General features: G+C 43.4%; 1 protein-coding gene across 1 annotated transcript; it reads right to left on the reverse strand.

The window, feature by feature from the left end:
• Positions 1-1,264: 1,264 nt before the first annotated feature.
• On the reverse strand, positions 1,265-21,144 carry SNCG (synuclein gamma). The gene is made up of 5 exons (XM_070945689.1): positions 20,906-21,144; positions 11,621-11,662; positions 8,757-8,884; positions 2,858-2,935; positions 1,265-1,643 (listed from the first exon to the last, which is right to left on the reverse strand). Exons 1-5 carry the CDS (start codon positions 21,024-21,026, stop codon positions 1,629-1,631), a joined length of 384 nt encoding a protein of 127 aa, XP_070801790.1. The 5' UTR covers positions 21,027-21,144; the 3' UTR covers positions 1,265-1,628.
• Positions 21,145-21,754: the final 610 nt, after the last annotated feature.

Consider the following 21,754-nt stretch of genomic DNA (forward strand, 5'->3'; position numbering starts at 1 on the left):
CAGGATGTTTTCCGGTTGTTTTTATTCCCTTCCCTTTCCACCGACTCTTAGATGAACGTTTGCTGTTTGTCTTCCTGCCTGGAAATTTGAACTGCAATAAAAGTTTCCATGAAGCTGTTTAAGGAAGTTTCCCTACAGCTTTCCTCCCAATGTGTCGAGCTAATTCTTCTGGCCACGGGCATCCCCAGAGGGAGCCAGCGACAATGCGTGTCTCGTCACGTTATCATAAAAAGGGCATGAACTGCAGGCCTGCATCTTGAAATGATGGCAGGAGGTCATTTCTGTCATTTAGAGGATGACGGCATTGCTAAAAGGAAACTTATTAAGTGAGATGGCAACTGTATTTTGTATTTCTGGGGAAAAAAAACAGAAATAGTGGTCCTTGTACTATTTTCATTCCCCCAAGTCCCTATAGGCTCTCTTATGATCATGTTTTTTTTAAAAAAAATTGATTTATATGCCGCCCTTCTCCGGAGACTCAGGGCGGCTTACAATGCGTTAAGCAATAGCCTTCATACTTTTGTATATTTTATACAAAGTCAGCTTATTGCCCCCACAAACTGGGTCTGACCTAGGCTTCCCCAAACCATGAAGCAGACTCCTCGTCCCGACAAAACCTCTTTTATTTAGATTAAAGGGAGATTCCTCTCTAGCAAAGTCTCGGCAAAGAGTCTTTCATGAGAGTTCACAACTATAGACCTTTATCAGGCTTGGAGAGTTGCCAGGCCGATATCTTCCAAACGCCACGCTGGAGCAGCAATTACTTGGCAAGAAGTCAGGAACAGATCTTCACCCTCATGAATTGAACTAATTGTCTCCTGCAAACTCCCCTCCCCTTTCACTCCTCTGTATTCCTTATGGGAGGGGCCATTCACCGTCCACCTGTGCCTTTACTCCCAAGTCGACCCTTGTTCCTCAGCTGTTCCCTTCTCCTGGCAACTCTGCGTATGCGCACATCGGGAACAGGCTCCAGCTGTTCTTCAGCCCCACTGATATCCAATACTGAAGGCAGCTGATAACTGTTGGACGGTCCTGGCCCCCTCTCTGCCTCTGACGCAGAGCCCTCATCAGAGCCTTCCCCAGACTCCAGGACTGGCCCATGTTCCTCCTCAACCTCCTCCCTATCTGAATCTGCCACCAGCTCCGCTGGCCACTGGTGGGCCACAACAGCTCATATTCAGCCTGATGAATTAAAAAAAAAAAAGAACAAGAACAAGAACAAGGGCTTAGTTGAAACAAGATTTTATTTTGTCTCTTAAAAAAAAACAACACGTCCACCCTTTCTAGGGAAATCAAATGCTGTTGCTAATGAGCCGAAGGACATGAATCAGTGATTCCAACCACAAGGGTGTGAAATGGACACACTTTGGAAGGCTCAAAGATGGGCAAAGAAGGAAGCCACAAAAGAGACACAAAGGGAGACGCATAGAATTGCCCTAAAACGTACAATCGAGAGTTTTGCCACCCAGCTAGGATAGGTGAGAATTAAGATAAGTGAGCATTTGTTGTGCTGCATGAAGTTAGCTTAGGAATAGGAGAGATTTCCCTGCTGTTTGCATCCTCTAATAGGCCTGCATTTATTCCTGGTCTTCTCATTTTTCATAATGTAGCAGACGTTCTGGAGAAGGTTAATTTCCTTCAATCTGGAAGAAGAAGAAGGAGGAGGAGGAGGAGGAGGAGGAGGAGGAGGAGGAGGAGGAGGAGGAGGAGGAGGAGGAGGAGGAGGAGGAGAAGAAGAAGAAGAAGAAGAAGAAGAAGAAGAAGAAGAAGAAGAAGAAGAAGAAGAAGAAGAAGAAGAAGAAGAAGAAGAAGAAGAAGAAAGCAAGAAAGCAAGAAAATAAGTTAATTTATCTTTCAAAAAAGCCACCCACTCCACTCCAGTGTGAATATCAAAATATGGCTGGCCAGTAGAGCCTCCAGTATAAATTCCAATGAGTTTTTTGGGGATTTGGTTGTTCTTAGGTTTATGAGCTGGATTGATTTATTTACTGCAGTTGTTTTTCTTTGCCGTGGATATATTGTACAATCTTGTTGCAAGGGAATCTTAATTATTTGGTGCAGTATAAAAATATAATTAAGACTGCTACTACTGCTATGGCAATGATAACAAGAACCGTAGGCAAATTATGTCATTTGCATTATTTGCAGGTGCCTAGTGCATTTCCATATTTCTTTAAAGTCCATATTAAGCCAGACTTAGAATTAATTACCTCAAATGCTGCCATTTAAACGGCAATAACAATAGCATTGTAAAAAGCATGAAATTATTAAAATGACAGCGTTAAATTGAGATTTACATACACATGTAAATAAATGGATCCATGCTTTAAGGAAGCTTTTTGTCTGAAAGAAAGCCATTCTGAGCTATTAATATATTTAATGCAAAGGAATTATGCTAAACAGATCTCAAGAAATGACGTGCCTTTATTATTAATTTTAAGCTAAATCAATATCATTAATTAATGATTCAATTAATAACCGTTGATCACTGAATTAGTGTGGCGGTTATTGGACTATATCTGGAAGTTCACAAATAATCAATGGCTGAAGCCGAAGAATAATTTTCAATCTATTTTCAATTCTTAACTGTCACCCAAAATATCAAAATTGTCTAGAAATTGGGGTAGGGAACAAGTGGGGGTGGGGAGGAAAAAAACCAGAAGGGAGTATTTTGACATAAAAATCAGTAGAGCAAAGTTTTGTCATCACTTTATGGAGAAAAGAAAGGGTAATCAACTCAGAAGGGAAGTAGAGTTTTGAAGACCTATTTATGATTTTGGATTTTTTTTGACACTCCCTGACCTCCCTTCGTCCCCACCGAATCAAAGACTCTGGGGTTAGGCGAGCTGAAATTTACCTCTGTGGCTTCCACCGGGATGTCTTCTTCTCCAACCCCAGCAGGCTGGTCTTTGTGCTGATCTGGATGAAGTTCCTCCTACAGAACACACAAGAACAGACCAAAGTATCATCAGATGCCACAAAGACCAGAGGTCAGGGTTTCCCATTTTGACTAGCTTCCAGATGTGTAAATGTCTATGGAGATTCTCCGTCATCCAGGTCATGGTTGTCCCAAAGGTGCTTTTTCAAGAGGCAGCTGGACTTTCTGGTTTTACTTTGAAGACATTTCGCTTCTCGTCCAGGAAGCTTCTTCAGCTCTGATTGGATGGTGATTCCCCACCCATCCAGTCAGAGCTGAAGAAGCTTCTTGGACGAGAAGCAAAACGTCTTCAAAGAAAAACCAGAAAATCCAGTTGCCTCTTGAAAAAGCACCTTCCAAATGTTTATGGACTACGGTTCCCAGATTGCTGAGCAAGGGTCGAGTGCACTGCATACACCTGGAACAAAATGCTGGACTGAGATGACCCATAAAGACTGTTCCTCTGTCCAAAAGCACTAGGCACGTAGACTTTAAAGACGGAAAAGCTTACTCAAGTTGAATACTATTTGCTATATATCACACAGCGTACTGTTTTGTTTTTCTCTGTTGCAGACATACAATCAGGGCTGGGCTTCAAAAATTTTAGCAAGGGGTTCTCTGTCCGGTTGCTGGATGGGCGTGGCCATGGTGGGCGTGGCCTAGTCAGCCTCCTGCACCATGGCGGGGGGGCATTTTTGCCCTCCCCAGGCTCCGGAGGCTTTCCTCGAGCCTCCGGGAGCATGAAAATGGCCTCCCCAGGCTCTGGAGGCCCTCTAAAGGCCTAAAACAGGCCTGTTTCTGGCCTTCCTGAACATTCAGTAGGCCGTTTTTTTTGTCCTCCCTGAGCATTCACACGTGCCCTGCATTTACCTGCATTCAAAACAGGCCACGTGGGGACTCCTGGGAGGGGTGGGGTAGGTGGGGCCAGCCAGGAGTGTGATTTGGGGGTTCTCCGAACTGCACAGAATCTTAGAGGTTGTCCCGAACCCCTGCAAACTCCCAGCAGCCCACCCCTGCACAATCGATGCAAATATAAAGTTCCATCCCACTCTTGCTGAACTTCAAACTCGGTTATGGCTGGATACAAACTAGTCTCTTGATTCCTTCTGGGTTTGTTTGTTTTTTTAATTTTCTTTCCCATACGACTGCTTTGATACATGGCGTTACTTGTTTAAATTTAGGAACGTAAATTAGGAAAGGAATTGATTTAGCTCTTTCCTTGCCTTGCCTCCTCACCAACCATTTATCCACGAATGAGGCAAACATACATTTTAGATACAAACAATTGGTTGTCTGTTTCCTTGGCCTGGAGGAAAACTTCAAGCTCATCTCTAATTATGAATGGTGGCTTAAGAATCACATCCTCTGTTTGTTTCTCTTGGATCTGTATCCCCCATCATGATTTCATGCCTCTGACTCATCTTCTATTTTTAACACGGCAGGAAAGGAGCATCTCGAGATCTTATTTCTCCCCCTTTCTTTCTGAACCGGAGCACAATTACAGGAAGAAGACGTGTTGGGGCGGTGTGTTCCTTCTCTCCACAAGCCAATATAAATTTGACAACTTTGAGGCACAAAACCTGGACACACACAGCAACTCTCAAAATCAAGAATGCTGACCTAAAGCCAACCAGCTTAATCAGGGGTGGGCTTCAGATCCCCCCCTTTTTTAAAAAAATAGTTTTTATTGAACATTTTCCAAAATGTTAAAAATCACAAGTAAAAAAAGGAAAAAAAAAAGAAAAAATACAAATGCAAACAAATAAAATACACAAACAACGCAACAATATAGTATAATTCTACAGCTTTACGTATCAGCATGTAGTTTCTGCCTTTATAATTCACTATTCAATATTTGCCTTCTCATAAAATACAATTCTAGCAATAGTATAATAATTATATTGTAATAATATAATATAATGTCTTCTGATTATATGTATATGTATATGTATATTTTTTATTTTTTTTATTTTTTTATTTATTTTTATATGCTGCCCTTCTCTGGAGACTCAGGGCGACTTACAATGCGTTAAGCAATAGCCTTCATATTTTTGTATATTTTATACAAAGTCAGTTTATTGCCCCCACAAACCGGGTCCTCATTTTACCCACCTTAGAAAGGATGGAAGGTTGAGTCAACCTTGAGCCTGGTGAGAATTGAACTCGCAGTAATTGCAGGCAGCTGGATGTTAAATGCTGCCTTAGTAGGAGGCATTAGCCTCCTACGCCACTCAGGCTATGTATATGTATATGTATATGTATATGTATATGTATATGTATATGTATATCAGGGGTGAAATCTAATTTTTTTTGCCACCGGTTCTGTGGGTATGGCTTGGGGGCGTGGCCTGGTGGTGGTCATGTGACTGGATGGGCGTGGCCGATTTTTAAAACTTTTTAAAGCATTTTTAACTAGTAAAAAATGTTTTAAAAAGTTTAAAAAAAAGTTTCCGATGATCAGCACCTGACCAGCCTGACCCCCCTCGCCAAGCCAGATCCAACGCCTCCTAGCCCCAAAGATTGCAAGCCCTTCTACCTCGGCCACCCAGTCAGGGAGATGAGTTGCGGATTTTCACACCTTTCTTCACACGCCCAGGATTGTCACCCTCGTCTTCTTCTTCCTCCTCCTCTCCAAGTGGAAAAATGCCAGGAGCGCAAAAAGAAGCGCTTGCTTGCTCCTGCCATTTTTCCGTTTGTAAGGAAGCTTTCGTACCTTGTGAAGGCAAGTCTAGCTTCCTGCGCTAAAAATCTCACCAATACCGCTGTGTGTGTGTGTGTGGATGTCGGGCATGGGCTGCTGCGAAGACTAGGAGCAAACACACACACACATACACACACACACACACACACACACAAAAGACCTTTGAATGAAGGCGAGGGTGGATTGGAGGGGTCATTTCCCTCCCCCTCCCTGCCTCCGCACCCACATTCAGTGCAGCACACACAAATACACACACACACACGGGCTTTAAAAGACCTTTTGAATGACTTGAGGCTCCTTCAGAAAAGAGGCCTCCAAAGAGGAATGAAGGTGGGGATGGATTGAAGGGGTGGATTCCCCAACTCTAGTTCAGCCGGCTGGGGATGGGACGGCAGGCATAGGCTGCTGCGAAAGACCAGGAGCAAAAAGGAGCCTGGATAGCTCAGCAGACTAACGCATTGTAATTTAACTCCAGCTGTCTGCAATTAGTAAGTTCGAATCTCCCCAGGCTCAAGGTTGACTCAGCCTTCCATCCTTTCTAAGGTAGGTAAATTGAGGACCCAGTTTGTGGGGGCAATAAGCTGACTTTGTATAAATATACACAAGTATGAAGGCTATTGCTCAACGCATTGTATGCCGCCCTGAGTCTCCGGAGAAGGGCGGCATATAAATCAAATTAAAAAAAAAAAAGACACACACACACACAAGCTGTGTGCACAGCAGTAATGGTGAGGTTTTTAGTGAGCAGCACAGGAAGCCAGACTTGCCTTCACGAAAGCTTCGTTACAAATGGAAAAACGGCAGGAGCAAGCAAGCGCTTCTTTTTGCGCTCCTGGAGTTTTTCCACTAAGAGAAGAGGAGGAGGAGGAGGAAGAAGACGAGGGCGACAATCCCGGGGCGTGTGAATCAAGGCATGAAAATCCACAGCAGGAAGCTCGGGGTGAGTGAAAAGGGGGAGCAGCCGAGTGCTTTGTTTCTCCGGAACCGGTAGAAAAAAAATGCTTAAAAAGTAAAAAAAAAAAAAAAGTTCCCACGGTCACGCATCGCTCAGCTGATCGTCGGAACTTTTTTTTTTAACTTTTTAAGCATTTTTTTTACTACCAGTTTTCTGGAAGTAAAAGCAGGAAGTAACGACGACTGGGCGGGTAGGCGGAACCTCAGGTTGCCATTGCTACCGGTTCTCCGAACCACCGGCCATCATCGCTACCTACTCGCCCGAGCCAGTCCGAACTGGGAGCATTTCACCCCTGATGTATATGTATATGTATATGTATATGTATATGTATATGTATATGTATATGTATATGTATATGTATATGTATATGTATATGTATATGTATATGTATATGTATATGTATATGTATATGTATATGTATATGTAAAGAAAGGAGCAGACATCCTGCGAGCTCCGGAACTTAAAATTTTTAAATAATTAAATTTTTATTTTACTAAGCTTTCATCAGTCATTTGGCCCAAAATTTCTATTGCTGAGTGAGACATCTGTTAAGTGAGTTTTGCCCCATTTTATGACCTTTCTTGCCACTGTTGTTAAGTCTATCACTGACGTTGTTAAGTTAGTAACATGGTTGTTAAGTGAACCTGGCTTCCCTCTTGACTTTGCTTGTCAGAAGCTTGCAAAAGGGGATCCCATGATTCCGGGACAGGCCAACCGTCATAAATATAAGTCAGTCGTCAAATGTCAAATGTCCAATTTTTGACCATGTGACCCTGCAGTGGTCGTAAGTGTGAAAAATGATAATAAGTCACTGTTTTCAATGCCGTTTTGAATGGTCATTAAATGAACTGTTGTAAGTCAAGGACTACCTGTTTTCACACGTGAGTTTCACCACAAAGGCCATGCTGGTGTCTATGATCTTTTCTTCCTGCAAGACCAACATCTGGTGAATGACTTAGAAGACCAGATACCTTTAGTGAACCTGCCCTTCTCAAAGTCACCAATGACCAAAGGGTTATTTTGTCCCATTAAGAGCTGTAAAATAGGCAGTAGATGCAGCAAATGTACCTTGAAAATGAGGAACAACAGAATATAGAGATTCAGTTAGCTCAAAACAGCCTGAAAATGGCTCAAAACCGGCCTGAAAATGGCCCAAAAAAACTGCCTGAAAATGGTCCAGAAAATGGCTCAAAACCAGCCTGAAAATGGTCTGAAAACGCCCCAGAAAATGGCCCAAAAAACTGCCTGAAAACAGCCCAGAAAATGGCCTGAAAATGGCTCAAAAACGGCCTATGAAAAGGCCCAAAAATGGCTTGAAAATGGCCCAAAAACAGTCTGAAAATGGACTGAAAAGCAGCCTAAAAATGGCCCCAAAAGGCCCAAAAATGACCTGGAAATGGCTCAAAAACGGCCCATAAAAAGTCTCAAAAAAAAGGCCTGAAAATGGCCAAAATAATGGCCCGAAAACACCCTGAAAACACCCTGAAAACGGCCTGAAAAAGGCCCCAAAACAGCCTGGAACATGGCCCAAAAAACGGTCTGGGAGTTTTTTAGGCATTTTCAGGCTGTTTTCAGGCTGTTTTCTGGTGCTCTGGCGCCCATGAAGACCAGCTGGCTGGTGGGCATGTGGTTGCCAGAAACCAGAAGAGCAGCTGGCAATGTCCACAAAGAGAGCTCTGCATGGCATCTCTGGCACGCGTCCCATAGGTTCGCCATCACGGCTTTAAAATATTCCTAACTGCATAATCAGGGAGATACACCGGCCACACCTTCCAGCAAGATTGTATTTGTACTAAGAAGATTGGACAGGAAATGGGAAGAGGTTCCACTTCTTGAAATCTACCGACTTAAGATTTCCACCTTCTTGGGATTCCTTTGATTGGGTGAAATAAGTCACGTGCAAAATTTACAAACTTTTTCATAGGAGGAATGGGTCAGTGAAGGGAAATAACTGTTTAGCTTCCACCCGTGCTTGACAGTTTCCTGACCTGGCATCCTTTCCCTTTCCCTGGTCTAAAAGCCAAGAAAAAATAATCTGATTAAGAGGTTATGGCGGAAGGTTAAAAGCCGCTGAATGGTTTCCCCCCCAGCAAATACCAGCACCTCCTGCACTGGACTTGTCTCACAGACAAAGTGTTAGGAACACGAAACACTCTCATTGGTGGAAAAAAAATCACACCTACCTTCTTGACCAGACCACTGGTGGTTACAACCGTCTCTGCTCCTTCCACTGTTTGCTTTGCCACTGTGTTCACGCTGGACACCACACTGTCTCCCACGAGATTGGCCTGTTCTTTGGTCTTCTCAGCAACTGTAGTTGAAGCAGAAAGAAGCTGAGAGGATGACTCATGATAAGGTGGAAGTCCCACTTCTTCAGATGTGGTTTGGGAAGATACTAAGATTATCTGGGGTCCTTCAATGGAGGTCAGTTTTGAAAGGATCAGGTATCTTCCCTGGAATTTTACAACCCAGGTCTTGGAGTCTTGAAACCAGCATTCCTTTTGTGATCTCAAGCCCAAAATTGTATGGAGGCAGATTGTTTAGCCCTCACTATGTACTTTCTTGGAATTTTGAAGGGGGTTTACGCCCACCCCAAGAATATGTCAAGTCTGCCCCCATTTTCAGAATATAGAATAGCAAAGCCCTGAAGATGAAGGACAAAAGAAGATGTACAAGTGGATTGGGAAATACCCTCTGGTCTTTACCTCAGAAGTTCTTGAGTTGACCTGCTAGCTAGGTAAAGGTAAAGGTTCCCCTCGCACATATGTGCTAGTTGTTCCCAACTCTAGGGGGCAGTGCTCATCTCCATTTCAAAGCTGAAGAGCCAGTGCTGTCTGAAGACGTCTCCATGGTCATGTGGCCGGCATGACTCAACGCCAAAGGCGCACGGAATACTGTTACCTTCCCACCAAAGGTGGTCCCTATTTTTCTACTTGCGTTTTTTACGTGCTTTCGAACTGCTAGGTTGGCAGAAGCTGGGACAAGTAACGGGAGCTCATCCCATTATGTGGCACTAGGGATTCGAACCGCTGAACTGCCGACCTTTTGATCGACAAGCTCAGTGTCTTAGCCACTGAGCCACTGCATCCCTTTTTAACCTGCTAGCTAGAGAGACTCTAATAATGGATTATTTCCTCTCTCTGCCTTCAGGTAACTTTCTTGAGAGCTGCCAAGATGCTTTCTCTTTTCTGATGTCCAAAGAGATGAATCAAGACTTCCTTGTTTTCTCCATCAATCATTTCTCCACATACTGGGAATTATTCTTCAAACACGTGGCAAACTGTTTTTGTGGTTTTGCACAAGTGAAAGTGTAGCTTTTGTCCACAAGCAAAAATATGGGTCTTGAATTACTGAAATGGTTTCTTTTCCAAGGGTTCTTAAGCCAGAAAATGGCAGGTAAATAAATGCTAGCTCACATTCAAGATTCAGCCACAAAATAATTGGCTTATGTCTGGTTTCTCTTGATGTGCAAATCCACTGGGGCTATAATCTTATTTTCTCTGTAAACTAAAAATAAATCACATTGTAGCATAATTTTTGTTTGCTTTTTGCTTTTATTGATTGACTGCAGCAAAGAGAAAGAAAAAACTTGTACAGGAAGGAAGGAAGGAAGAAAGAAAGAAGGAAAGAAAGAAAGAAAGAGGAGGAGGAGGAGAAGAAGAGGAAGAGGAAGAGGAAGAGGAAGAAGAAGAAGAAGAAGAAGAAGAAGAAGAAGAAGAAGAAGAAGAAGAAGAAGAAGGGGGGCCTGGTGGCTCAGCAGACTGATAGCATTTGATTAACACCAGCTGCCTGCAATTACTGTAAGTTCGAATCTCACCAGGCTCAAGATTGACTCAGCCTTCCATCCTTTCTAAGGTAGGTAAATTGAGGACCCAGTTTGTGGGGGCAATAAGCTGACTTTGTATAAATATACAAAAGTATGAAGGCTATTGCTTAACGCATTGTAAGCCGCCCTGAGTCTCTGGAGAAGGGCGTCATATAAATCAAATTAAAAAAAGAAGAAGAAGAAGAAGAAGAAGAAGAAGAAGAAGAAGAAGAAGAAGAAGGAGGAGGAGGAGGAGGAGGAGGAGGAGGAGGAGGAGGAGGAGGAGGAGAAGAAGAAGAAGAAGAAGAAGAAGGAGGAGGAGGAGGAGGAGGAGGAGGAGGAGGAGGAGGAGGAGGAGGAGGAGGAGGAGGAGGAGAAGAAGAAGAAGAAGAAGAAGAAGAAGAAGAAAACAGAAACTATATATGGGATATTTTTTTGCAAATATACAAGTTGTATAAAAAGCATTTCATGGAACAATGGCCATATTTCATTACAACTGTCCTTTGATAATCTATATTGATAACCGATTCATCCAAAGCAAACAAAAATTATGCTAATACCATCAACACTGGCAGACCTGGTGATATTGGGCCCTTATCTCTATTTTTCCAATGTTGAAGAAAAAGCCACACTATATGAACATTCATCGGCCAAACAGTGTCAACTGGTGGCCCCCAGGGGGAGAGCCTTCTCTGTGGGGGCACCTGCCATCTGGAATGAGCTCCCCCCAGAGATACGGAGGATCCCGGATTTATGCACCTTCCGCCGTGCCCTCAAGATCTTTTTATTTCAACAGGCTGGCCTGGCCTAACTTCCCTTTTAATTGTAAATTGTAAATTTGTTTTAAAACATTAGGGGTGTTTTAATTTGTTTTGGGTCAAATTATTTAATGGGTTTTTATATTGTCTTCTAAATTTTGTAGTTTGAGTGTTTTATCTTTTTGGCTGTTCACCGCCCTGAGTCCTTCGGGAGTAGGGCGGTATATAAATCCAAAAATAAAATAAAAAATAAAAATAAATCATATTCATAGATGGATCAATTTTTGGAAAATAAATAAAGTCTCATGTATTTATGCCATGCCTGGGTATAGACAGGAGAGGATGTCGTTAATTTTTATTGTGGTGAGCCGTCCTGAGTCCTTTCAGAGATAGGGCGGCATACAAGTTTAAATAATAAATAAATAATTCAAAACAGAAAATCCAGAAGCAATTCCACCAGGCCAACTTTTTGTGTAGCTCTTACCAGAAGTGACACTTTGCACCACTCCTTCTTTGGTTTTTGTGCCTGTAAAGAGAAGAGAGAAAGGGGAAGGGAGGGAGGTAAGGAAGGAAGGAAGGAAAGAGGGAGGGAGAGAGAAAGAGAAAGGAGAAAGAAGAGAGGGAGAGGACAAAGGACAGAAGAGGGACGGAGAAAGGGAGGGAGAGAGGGAGAAGAGAGAGACACAAAGAGAATAATTGATTAGTTTTGCTTTCAAAAACCATCCATTAAGATTTGCAGTGCTTAGGGCAGCTCAGCAGAGAGTGAGTCACCGGATAAAAGGTTTCGAGTTTCCTTCTCCTTTCAAGATGAATGTAGCATTTCAGACAAGTGGCTGGTTGAGCATCCATTCAAATACAAAGCTGGCAAACAAAACAGATTTCAGGTGCAGCTATTTTTTAAAAAAATTCTTGCGGGGGAAGGGGAAAAAGCTAGTAGGTAGATGGGCCAACGTTACACATCAGTTCTCAACTTGAAGCTGTGTTGGCGGACAGTGTTTTTCTACTCAAAAGGGTTATTCCCCCAAATTTGATTTAAAGTAAATAACTCTAAGATGGGAAGAGCAAGGATCTTGGGCCAATAGCCTCTGGCCAGCAGACGGGAACACATCTCCATCTTCCTCTAAAAAGGTAAAGGTAAAAGTTCCCCTCGCACATATGTGCTAGTCGTTCCCAACTCTAGGGGGCGGTGCTCATCTCCATTTCAAAGCCGAAGAGCCAGCACTGTCCGAAGACGTCTCTGTGGTCATGTGGCAGGCATGACTCAACGCCAAAGGCGCACAGAACGCTGTTACCTTCCCACCAAAGGTGGTCCCTATTTTTCTACTTGCATTTTTTATCTGCTTTCGAACTGCTAGGTTGGCAGAAGCTGGGACAAGTAACGGGAACTCACCCCGTTACGCAGCCCTAGGGATTCGAACCGCTGAACTGCCAATCTTTCAATCAACAAGTTCAGCGTCTTAGCCACTAAGCCACCGTGTTTCACTACTGTGGCCCTATTTTCCTAATTCATCTCTGTAAAGCTGTTACACGCAGAGTCAGCCTGTCCTCTTTCTCCTCCTTGTGCATGCGTGTGTGAAATAGTCAGGGCCATCCTACGGATTTGTCTAAAGCTGTAGAGCTTTTAGTGGAGCCCGTTACTCTGCTTCTAAGCATCTCTGCATCGGTTCGCAGGATCGTGAAGATGGCACACCTTTCGTTTTGCTTTTTGTTTTGTTTTGTTTGGGAAAGACGCCGCAGAGATGACGAAGGAAGAGAAAGGAAAACGTCAAAAGAGTGCCCTTGCAAACCTCAGCTGCACTGCAGTCAAATTCTTGCCGTTCATGCAAAATAAAAACTATATAAAAAAAATCTGGCTTAGTTTAGATCAGGAGGGGCTTCAACCATCCTTGACCTAAATTTTTGGCTCAAACAACATCATCCAGGTAATCTTTAAAAGCAAGGAGAAAGGGGGCTGTTAATTCCCCTGGGCTGACTGGCATGGCGTTGGCACAAATTCTCTTTTTATTCTGCAGATTCTCAAGCCTGAAAAGGTGGCCAGAAGTTCCTGGTTCCTTATTCTAAATTCCTGTCTCTTGACTCTGTCTCTGGTTGGCGATTCTTTTTGTTCTAATAGAAGCAGACAAAAGCTGGAGTCCTTGGCCAGCACAATTTGTTTGATCCTGCCACTGTTCTCTCTCATTGCAATGACTCAACATTATTGGGGCTTGTTTATAGTCAACAGGAGTCACGGGGTGGAGAAGGGAGGGAGGCCGGAGAGGCAGGAGAACATAGGGAAGAACATCTCATAAAGGCAGGGAGATCTTTCCTGCTAATGAACTGCAAAACACAGTGCCAAATTTGAGAAGTGGTGCCAGGCCAAGGACTCGCCTGCTAAATTCTCAGTCTGGAAAAAGAACTCAGAACTAATGTTAATCAGGCTGCAAACACTCTATTTATCCTTTGCTAAGAGTTTCTGTACAAATTTATTAGGCTCTGAAACTTTATTCCACAGTAACAGCAAAGGAGCATTTATTTAATTTAAAATATATATATAGAGAGAGTCCTGATTTCAACCCAGATAAAAAATTTTTTTAAAAAAACTGAAATGGATTTGTGCTGTCAGCAAGTACTGTAATATGGTTAGATAGAACTGTCTAATTACATTTAGGCATCGACTTATGTATTTACCATGTTTTCCCGAAAATAAGACCCTGTCTTATATTTTTTGAACCCCAAAATAAGTGTTTGGCCTTATTTTCAGGGAGGTCTTATTATTTTGGGGCGCGTGGAGCAAGATGGGGATCCTCTTGCAATCTTACCTGATTTCCAGCTCTGTCTTCCTAACCCTAACCAGAGGAAATGGCGGGGACTGGCTGCATATGCATTTAAATACTTTCGGGGAGAGCTTATTTTTTGAGGCGGACTTATTTTGGGGGGGGCTTATTTTAGCGCATGCACTCAGAAGCCCTATTGGTCATTATGAGGGGATGTTTTATTTTAGGGGAAGCAGAGTATTATGCAAATATACGTATCTGCTTCTTCTACTTCAAACAACTCTGGGTAGGTAGCCCAACAAAAGCACAAAAACATGCATGTAAAATTTAGAAAAATCGAAATAAATAACCATCTTCAATCCAGAGAAAAGAAAGACACAAACTGGATTCCCCTTCCCTAAAGCCTCAGGAAAGAACCAGGTTTTTAAGGCCTTCTGGATGGCCAATGAGGTTGGGGTTCATCTAAAGCTCAGGGAAGATGTTCGACTGTCAGTTCTCGGGTTGCATCTTGGATCAAGGAGGAGTCTGTAAGGTCAGTGTTTCTCAACCTTGGAAGCTTGAAGATGGGTGGACTTCAACTCCCAGAATCCCCCAGCCAGCGCTGCTGGCTGGGGGATTCTGGGAGTTGAGGTCCACCCATCTTCAAGCTACCAAGGTTGAGAAACACTGTGTAAGGTGAACATCTCACCAGATGGACCTTCGTGACATTTCCTATCACATGAGACAAAGTCTCTTGACTTTGTCAGAAGTATCTTCCAACTTCTGCACTCACCCAACAGAGCATGAGGAACACAGGAGATCCAGAGAAGAAGAAATAGCTACAGTGTTGCTCTCCTTTGGTGAAACTGGTCAGGATGCACACGCTAGCCAGACCTACATATATTCATGGAATGGTACACAGTTTCTGGATCCAGCCAATACACTAAGCCATTCTTGTTATAAGAGAGTTGGAAGAGACCTTGGAGGTCTTCTAGTCCAACCCCCTGCTTAGGCAGGAAACCCTACACCACTTCAGACAAATGGTTATCCAACCTCTTCTTAAAAACTTCCAGTGTTGGAGCATTCACAACTTCTGGAGGGAAATTGTTCCACTGATTAATTGTTCTGACTGTCAGGAAATTTCTCCTTAGTTCTAAGTTGCTTCTCTCCTTGATTAGTTTCCACCCATTGCTTCTTGTCCTACCCTCAGGTGCTTTGGAGAATAACTTGACTCCCTCTTTTTTGTGGCAGCCCCTGAGATATTGGAACACTACTACCATCTCTCCCCTAGTCCTTCTTTCCATTAAATTAGACATACCTAGTTCCTGAAACCATTCTTCATATGTTTTAGCTTCCAGTTCCCTAATCATCTTGGTTGCTCTTCTCTTCACTCTTTCTAGAGTCTCAACATCTTCTTTACATCATGGCGACCAAAACTGGATGCAATACTCCAAGCTTGGACTTACCAAGGCATTATAAAGTGGTATTAACACTTCACGTGATCTTGATTCTATCCCTCTGTTGATGCAGCCTAGAACTGTGTTGGCTTTTTTGGCAGCTGCTGCACACTGCTGGCTCATATTTAAATGGTTGTCCACTAGGACTCCAAGATCCCTCTCACAAGTGCAATTTTTTTTGGCCAGACTGCAGACACAGTCATTGTGGTTTATTCAACCCACCATGATTAAGCACATCAAGGCCTAGCACACTAACACAATTGCTGGAAGGATGCCTGATGTTCCAAGAAGATGCATCCGCTTAAATGCAGGAGTTGGGTGTGGTTTCAAAATAAGTGGTGGGGCTGGAGAGAAGAATGTTGGTCACGGGGGTTAGGATGGCTGAATCCATTCACAATGCCTTGGCCCTCCTGAATCATGTAGCTATGTGAGAGAAGACACTTGTTATATAGGACTAAGATGAGCTGTAAGATAACAGCAAAGTCTCTTGGGGTTGGCTCAGGTCCTGTCCAACAACATGGAAGTGGTTGACTTTATCCTTTATGATGGCACAGATTCCTCAAAAACATCAAAATAAAATTCAAGGAAAAAAGACATCATGACATCCTAATAGGATGCAAAAGCTCCATCTGCAAACCTCAGTGACACTTTGTGTTGTTTTGGGGTTGGAGTGCCAAGAGGGATTTAATGTACATTTAATCTGGTTATATAAAGAATAGAAATTTACTATAGGTGATAGGAATTTTCTATAAGCAGATACTTATGCATACAATAGCATACACAGACGTGGGCCAATAATTCGATATTCCCAGACTGCCTTTGTTTGCCTAAAGAATTGTCTGCCTCCAATAAATGGCTGACAGCAAAATATCAAATTGTTGTATCACGAGAGACCTTTGGAATATATTAACGGTAAGCAGTTTAAGACCCAAGGACAGTTTAAAACTAATTTTGTTTCAAAACTTCCCCATCATCAGCACGTGGCCCTGGAGTATCCAGCTGTTCTCCCTCTCAAATATTAACCAGGTTTGGCCCTGCTTAGATTTTTTTTTTTGAGATCAGCCAAAGGTGGCTAGAAACTAACTGCAACCCAGGAAAAGTTCTACCTGCTTTTTTGCTGGAATTTTAAAAATGGAAAACCCACGTCTCTTAGATGTGATTAAGGGAGACAAGTTAACCACGAAGAAACGTGATTCCAGTGAATGGAAATCAAAGGAAGCCCAATACATCTATTTAAGGACCAAAGTAAGCTCAAAGAGGAGGATCTAACTCCTCTTCGAGCTTACTTTGGTCCTTTGGTCCCCACTGTAGCATCTCCAGGGAAACCTTTGAATGGAAATCAAAGGAAGCCCAATACATCTATTTAAGGACCAAAGTAAGCTCAAAGAGGAGTTAGGTCCTGTCCCCACTGTGGCATCTCCAGGGAAACCTGGAAGACCCTGGAGATGCCACAGTGGGGACAGGACCTAACTCCAAGACTCAAAATAGTCTTGGATGCAGAAGATCAGGTCCACATGTGAAGTTCCAATTAAACTGATGTATTACTATTCATGCCTACGCAGAGAAATCTACTCAACTAACGGTTAGCACTGTTTTGGCACTAGATAAGGGTCAACAGAATTGAAAAGAGGTTGGCTTTGTCCATTTGTGGCTATGTAGTGACTCTAGGCTGATTCCTCTTTTGACTCTGTCCTCAGGTTCTGCCACACCTTCCCCTACACCCATGATGGCGAACCTATGGCATGCATGCCACAGGTGACACATGGAGCCATATCTATGGGCACGTGAGCGGTGCCCTAGCTCAGCTCCAGCGTGCATGTGCGCGCCAGCCACCTAATTTTCAGGCCTTCTAGGCCCACTGGAAGTCGGGAAATGGGCTGTTTCTGACCTCCGGAGCTCCTCTAGGGGGTGGAGAAGGCCGTTTTTGCCCTCCCCTGGCTCCAGAAAAGCCTCTGGAGCCTGGGGAGGGCGAAAAAACGGGCCTACCGGGCCCACCGTGCCATTGTGTGCCAAAAGCATGGGAGCATGGGGAGGTCGTGAGTGGGGGGCAGGGTGCATTGAATTATAGGTGTGGGTATGTGCGCGCGTGACCCCCCTGCGCTCCCCCCACTTTTGGCACGCAACGGCAAAAAAGTTAGTCATCACTGCCTTACACCTTCCTAGCCATGTTTTGCTCAGGGCATCCATGTAATAATTGAAGTTAAGCAGAAGACTACAGATTCAGATTCTCCACGTTGAAATCAGAAGTTCAACATAATCTACAAAACCAGAGAGGGTGGGTAGAAGAAACCCCTTCCTCGGTTGATTAATTCTGTTTCGGATTTTTGCTGCTGATATTTTTCCATCGGTGGGGCAGGGAGGAGATTGTTCTACTGGAATGCAAACTTCCTCCTGTCTATCAGTGATCCATGATGCTGAGTATCTTTTGACATTTGCTGCAGAAGTTATGTGGATAGCTTCAATTTACAATTTGGAGAAGGATTTCAGGAAAAGTAGAGAGAGAGAGAAAGAGATACCATGAAGTAAAGAGAGAAGGGTGGAGATGCCTGTTAATCTGGAAATTAAGATGGGGGCATTTTTTTTCAGATGAAGGGGATGTGTTGGCCAGGGGTGAAATCCAGCAGGTTCTGACAGGTTCTGGAGAACCGGTAGCGGAAATTTTGAGTAGTTCGGAGAACCGGCAAATACCACCTCTGGCTGGCCCCAGAGTGGGGTGGGAATGGAGATTTTGCAATATCCTTCCCCCAGGAATGGGGAGGGAATGGGGATTTTGCAGTATCCTTCCCCTGGAGTGGGGTGGGAATGGAGATTTTGCAGTATCCTTCCCCCAGGAATGGGGAGGGAATGGGGATTTTGAAGTATTCTTCCCCTGGAGTGGGGTGGGAATGGAGATTTTGCAGGATTTCTTCCCTTGCCAGACCCACCAAGCCACACCAAGCTACGCCCACAGAACCGGTAGTAAAAAAAATTGGATTTCACCACTGGTGTTGGGATATAATCATGTTTTAAAAGGACAGCAAAGAGATGAAACTATCCCAATTTCATCCTTTTTTTTCCTGCTTTCTTTTCTTTGTCTTTTCCAAAAAATGTGTCCCTTGAAGGCCCAACTTTTAAAGCTGAGTCTGCAGTCTCGGGAGAAATTGAATTTAGAGGAATATCTGCAAATATCTTTTGATATTTCCCAGCAAGCTCATTTCCCAGGCTAATGAGTTGTAAGATTTTTTTTTTTTTTAAAGCAGCTTAGCAGGAATTATCCATGCTGAGATGAAATGCGAAGGTCACAAGAAAGAGAAGGGAGAATTTTCTGTATTTACGAACGGGAAAATGTTGGTCAAAATATTATACAACCGCACCCCAGGAAATGAAGGGAAAGGGGAAAAGAGGAATGCAGAAGAAAGAAGGAGGGAGTTTATATAGCAATTAAAGGAAAAGCCCATTTTCATTGGCAGATACAGCATGATCAATGTTTCTGAACTTGAGGTGAATGAAGATTTGTGCATTAGAAAAACCGAGCACTTGAGATTCAAAGGGAATGCAACTCCTTATTTTATTGTCAGATAACTGCCTGATGATATTTTCATGCTAAAGTGATGGATTCAGAGGTCTCCAACCTTGGCAACTTTAAGCCTGGAGGACTTAAACTTCCAGAATTCCCCAGCCAGCACAGCTGGCTGGGGAATTCTGGGAGTTTAAGTCCGCCAGGCTTAAAGTTGCCAAGGTTGGAGACCCCAGATTTAAATAGTTATTTATTAGATGAAGAAACATTGGTCGACCCTTTGTATTGGAATTAAGACCAGGGAGAGTTTACTGCCTCCATGAACTGCAGTTTATGATTCTGGCACATTTGCTGGATGCAGAATTTGTTCTGGCTACATCCGTGTCAAAATTTGATCCCTGAATTAATCAGTGGAGCAGCTTGCCTCCAGAAGTGGTGGAGTGGCTCCATCACTGGAGGTTTTCAATAGAAAAGAATAGAATAGAACAGAATTTTTTATTGGCCAAGTGTGATTGGACACACAAGGAATTTGTCTTGGTGCATATGCTCTCAGTGTACATAAAAGAAAAGATACGTTCGTCAAGAATCATAAGGTACAACACTTAATGATAGTCCTAGGGTACAAATAAGCAATCAGGAAACAATATCAATATTGTCAAGAAGAGATTGGACAGCCATTTCTCCAAAATAGTATAGAATAGAATAGAATTCTTTATTGGCCTAGATCCTAGATTGGCCAATCCTAGATTGGATACACAAGTAATTTGTCTTGGTGCATACGCTCTCGGTGTACATAAAATAAAAGATAGGGTCTCCTGTTTGAGCAGGAGGTTTGACTAGAAGACCTCCAAGGTCCCTTCCAACTTACTTATTCTGTATTTATTTATTTATTTATTTTTTTGATAACAGTCTCTGTTAAGCTCCAGAAATCAGAGGACACTGCAGGGCTAATGAATCACTCAAGCAGACAAGTATGATTTACTTTGATCCTGACTGGCTCAAGGTTGACTCAGCCTTCCATCCTACCGAGGTCGGTAAAATGAGGATCCAGATTATTGGGGGAGAAGAGGCTGGCTCTGTAAACCACAGTGTAAAGCACTGTGAAGTGGGATATAAGTGCTATTTGCTATTTCTATTAGGAGCTCTCTTTTGGTGGCCAGCATAAATTAAGGAACAATGCCAGGGAATTCAGAGCAAAATAACGGATGGGTGAATTGCACATTGAAGTAGCTAGGGGGAAAAAGAAGCCAAGGTAAAGAAACAAAAAAGTCAAAATTCTCTTAGATATAGACTGTGTCAATGCTCTGAACAGTTTCTCCATTTTGTTGCCCTTTGCAGGGAAGGAAGAGTGAATCTGTTGCCTTCGCAGAGACTGGATATATGTGCATATTTTTGATGCAGCTCTTAGCCGATATTGCCATTCAGTTTCTGGGAATCAGCCAAAAGAGATTTTACCTCTCTGAGATTTTTTTCCTTCCCAGAGGAACTGCAAAGAGACTGAATGCAAGCAGAAGCGAAGGCTGAGGAATCATATTGAAAGAAATTCTTTGATCCTCAATTCATGCCTTTTGTAGTTTATTCTCACAAAAAAGTCTTTGGGGGAGGGGAAAGTTACCAGGAGTGACCCTTCCTAAAAGGATGCCTTCAAATTATTCAGAACTACAAATTCCATATTGACAGTCCTTTATTGGTGAACCCAGGGGGGAGGGGGGGATTAGTAGGGTGGCATTTTGCAGGGAAACCCTTCCTTCCTTCCTTCCCTGCCTCCCTCCCTCTTTCCTTCCTTCCTTCCTTCCTTCCTTCCTTCCTTCCTTCCTTCCTTCCTTCCTTCCTTCCTTCCTTCCTTCCTTCCTTCCTTCCTTCCTCCTTCCTCCCCTCCCTCCCTCTTTCTTTCTTTCTTTCTTTCTTTCTTTCTTTCTTTCTTTCTTTCTTTCTTTCTTTCTTTCTTTCTCATGAGAGAATCTTCCCCCACCCTCTGCTTGGTGGGGGAAGATTCTGCAAGGTCACACACAAACACAGATTTCTTTCACGCCGGGCATTGCAGTGCTGGTTGCCTGTGCAGAAGGGACATGGTTCAACCTTACCTACGTACATCACCCCTTCTTTGGTCTTCTCGGCTGCTTCGGTGACTCCCTGCTTGGTCTTCTCAGCTGCGGCCACCACTCCCTCCTTCGCAATGGAGAAGCCCTTTTTAAAGACATCCATGGTGTCCCAGCTGTCTGGCTGGCCTTGGCAATCGCGTTGCTGAGGATGGGAGTTTTACTGCCTGCTTCTCTGCAGCCTCTTCTCCTGGAGACACTCCTGCTCTTCCTTCTCTGCCAGATGCCAGATGCAGGGCTGGGCGAGTGGCTCGTCCTTCCTGGCTCTTATTGAGGCAACACACCAGAGGACAGCCAATGCCTGCGAGACACCGATGCTGAAATATTAATGGCATGGATTTGCCTATAAGGTTTTAGAGAGAGAAGCAGCAGAGAAAGGGGGGGGGGGGTAGGGAGGAGGAGGAGGAGGGTACCAAGGTAAGTGAGAGGCTTGGTTTGGAAAAGCTCCAGAAGATGTTTAGATGTCCTTTAAAGAGCTGCAGCAATGCTTACTCAAGGTCACATATTCTACAAACCCTTTGCAGCAGGAGAGGAAGCGTTTAGCTGCCCAAAGCGTTTCATTTTTTTCCACTTTTTAAAGCAAGTATCTCCCAGGAAGGTAAATGGGAGATCAAAGGGGGAATAGGGGCAGAGAAACCATCCAACCGTCTCACCTTTCAATGAGGCTTTAATCTAGCCAGCCTTTTGCTGCTCTTTGTAAACCTCAAACAAATAAGAGTGATCAGAAATAAATTTGTGTATGGGCTTGGGTGTGTATCTACGTATGTACATAGATACGCATGTATGTATGCATGCATGTGTAGAGAATAAATTACTATGTAAAGAAAAGGAATA

The sequence above is a fragment of the Pituophis catenifer genome, unplaced genomic scaffold (assembly GCF_029215685.1).
Source record: "Pituophis catenifer annectens isolate HBS135680 unplaced genomic scaffold, rPitCat1.0.hap2 SCAF_6, whole genome shotgun sequence".
NCBI lineage: Eukaryota > Metazoa > Chordata > Lepidosauria > Squamata > Colubridae > Pituophis > Pituophis catenifer.

Bases quoted from the DNA above. Each gene is read 5' to 3' on its own strand.
- SNCG (XM_070945689.1), bottom strand. From the start codon at position 21,026: ATGGATGTCTTTAAAAAGGGCTTCTCCATTGCGAAGGAGGGAGTGGTG. The intron at 11,663-20,905 runs GTAAGGTTGAAC...TTCTCTTTACAG, and splicing joins AGAAGGGGTGATGTACGTAG to GCACAAAAACCAAAGAAGGA. The intron at 2,936-8,756 runs GTAGGTGTGATT...TGTGTTCTGTAG, and splicing joins CCAGTGGTCTGGTCAAGAAG to GAGGAACTTCATCCAGATCA.